General features: G+C 48.2%; 1 protein-coding gene across 1 annotated transcript in view; it reads right to left on the minus strand.

The window, feature by feature from the left end:
- Positions 1–1,703, minus strand: part of TAF5 (TATA-box binding protein associated factor 5) — a 9,405-nt gene extending 7,702 nt beyond the window's left edge. The window contains exons 1-2 of the mRNA XM_005417328.3: positions 1,677–1,703; positions 295–535 (exon numbers count right to left, since the gene is read on the minus strand). Of these exons, the coding sequence (XP_005417385.2) occupies positions 295–353 (59 nt within the window). The 5' untranslated portion in view covers positions 354–535; positions 1,677–1,703. The remainder of the gene's footprint in view (positions 1–294; positions 536–1,676) is intronic.
- Between the last annotated feature and the right edge of the window lie 6 nt (positions 1,704–1,709).

A 1,709-nucleotide genomic window follows, 5' to 3' on the forward strand; every position in this document is an offset into this window, starting at 1 on the left:
AAAAATGCAGAATCTCTTCATTGATACTTCTGCAGCAAGGAGCCCATCAGCACACCATTAACATGGTTCAAACTCTGTCGATGCACAGTTCACTAGTTTGCACATCTTTCTAACAGGAGATTGGAAAAGAATTTAAGAACAGTTACTACAACCCATGGCACTGTTACGTGAGATTTCAATTCTCTTCTACTTTAGAGAAGAATAATACGCATGTATACATATATAAATAGCTCACAGATTTAGCCAAAGTAGCAAACACAAAATAACACAAATGTACAAATGAAAATGAATTACCTTTCAAAAAAAGACTTTGCCTCACTCTCATGTTGATTGTAGACCAATTCCAAGTACATGTGCACGAAGAGAGGATAAAAGAGCTGAGACAACTCTGCCCGATGGCAGTCCAGGGAGCACTCGATGAAGTGTTTCAGGCCGCTGTAGTACTCCTCGTACAGCGTCGGGTCCCCCTGCTGGTTGTAGGCCGAGAGCACCGCGCTCACGTCCGGCTGGTCCTCCACAACCACCGCGCCTCCGACTGCAAAAGCACCAGCCAACAACAACAGCTGCTCAGACAGTCTGCAAGAGCCAGCAAACAAACAGCGGCCACAATCCCCTGGTCAGGTGAGCAAAGCACGTCCTGTGCCCATTCAGCACCAAGTCTAAACAATGCAGGTAAGAACACATTGGTCCAGCAGCTAATTCTCTCCAGCAGTTTTTTGGGCTTTCCCTGCCAACTGTTGCTCACTTAGTGCCTTATTCAGCCTGGAATTTTAAGTGTAAAGGAAGAAGCCACTAACATCACCAGAATGAGTTATTTTACTGCTAGGGCTAGAAACTCTTAAACAAGGAGCAGAATGCAAGACATACCCACTATAATTATTTTGCTTCCAGTAAATAAGCAAGTTAAGTAGACTAAGCGAACAATTCACCAAGACCATCACACAACCATCACAGAGCAGGGACACTGAACACTCTGACAGTTCTGTTCTACAGAGCAGTTTTTACACAGTTCCATTGTTTTGTCTTTTATATAAAAACATTCATATCTGGTGAGGTCAGGAAAAAGCTGACTTTATGCTGTACACTCACTGGAACTCAGACTAGCACTTCCTGCAATTCCATTATTCAGTAAAGCTGCCTCACAGAACACCTTGATTAACAGCACTTAGAATTCAATTATCCAAAGGACATCTCAAGTACTCAAACTCGGTAAGAAATGCAGAAAGCCTCGCCTACAAATATCCCATGGCTCCTTCACCAAAACAGCAGCAGCCTGTACATCAGACCTCTGCTCTCATCCCTGCGGCCAGACCCGGGACAATCCCCACTAACTACAATGGAACCTTCCTGTTCTCGCTACTCGATCAGTTGTGATGGGACACAAATACAAACGGGAGCGCTTCCCGCTTCACAGCGCTCCCTGCAAATGCGAGAGACCCTGTCCTTGGTCCCTTGCTCCAGGAGAGACGGATTTCTCCACGGATTGTATGGAGAAATGAGACATCCAGGGACCTCCCGGAACGCCGGGGTAGACTCTCGGTGGCACCGAGAACCTGACACCGACCCTTGTGTCCCAGCACAACGGAGAGCGCCCGAGGCTGCGAGCAGCAAACGGGCTCCCCACTTCCCGGGGTTCCCGCCCAGAGGGACCGAACCCGCAGCCCCGCGGGCCTCACCTTTCCCTGGCGGCACGGCGGCAACTGCAGCCA

The sequence above is a fragment of the Geospiza fortis genome, unplaced genomic scaffold, assembly GCF_000277835.1.
Source record: "Geospiza fortis unplaced genomic scaffold, GeoFor_1.0 scaffold130, whole genome shotgun sequence".
In the NCBI taxonomy this organism is placed as follows: domain Eukaryota; kingdom Metazoa; phylum Chordata; class Aves; order Passeriformes; family Thraupidae; genus Geospiza; species Geospiza fortis.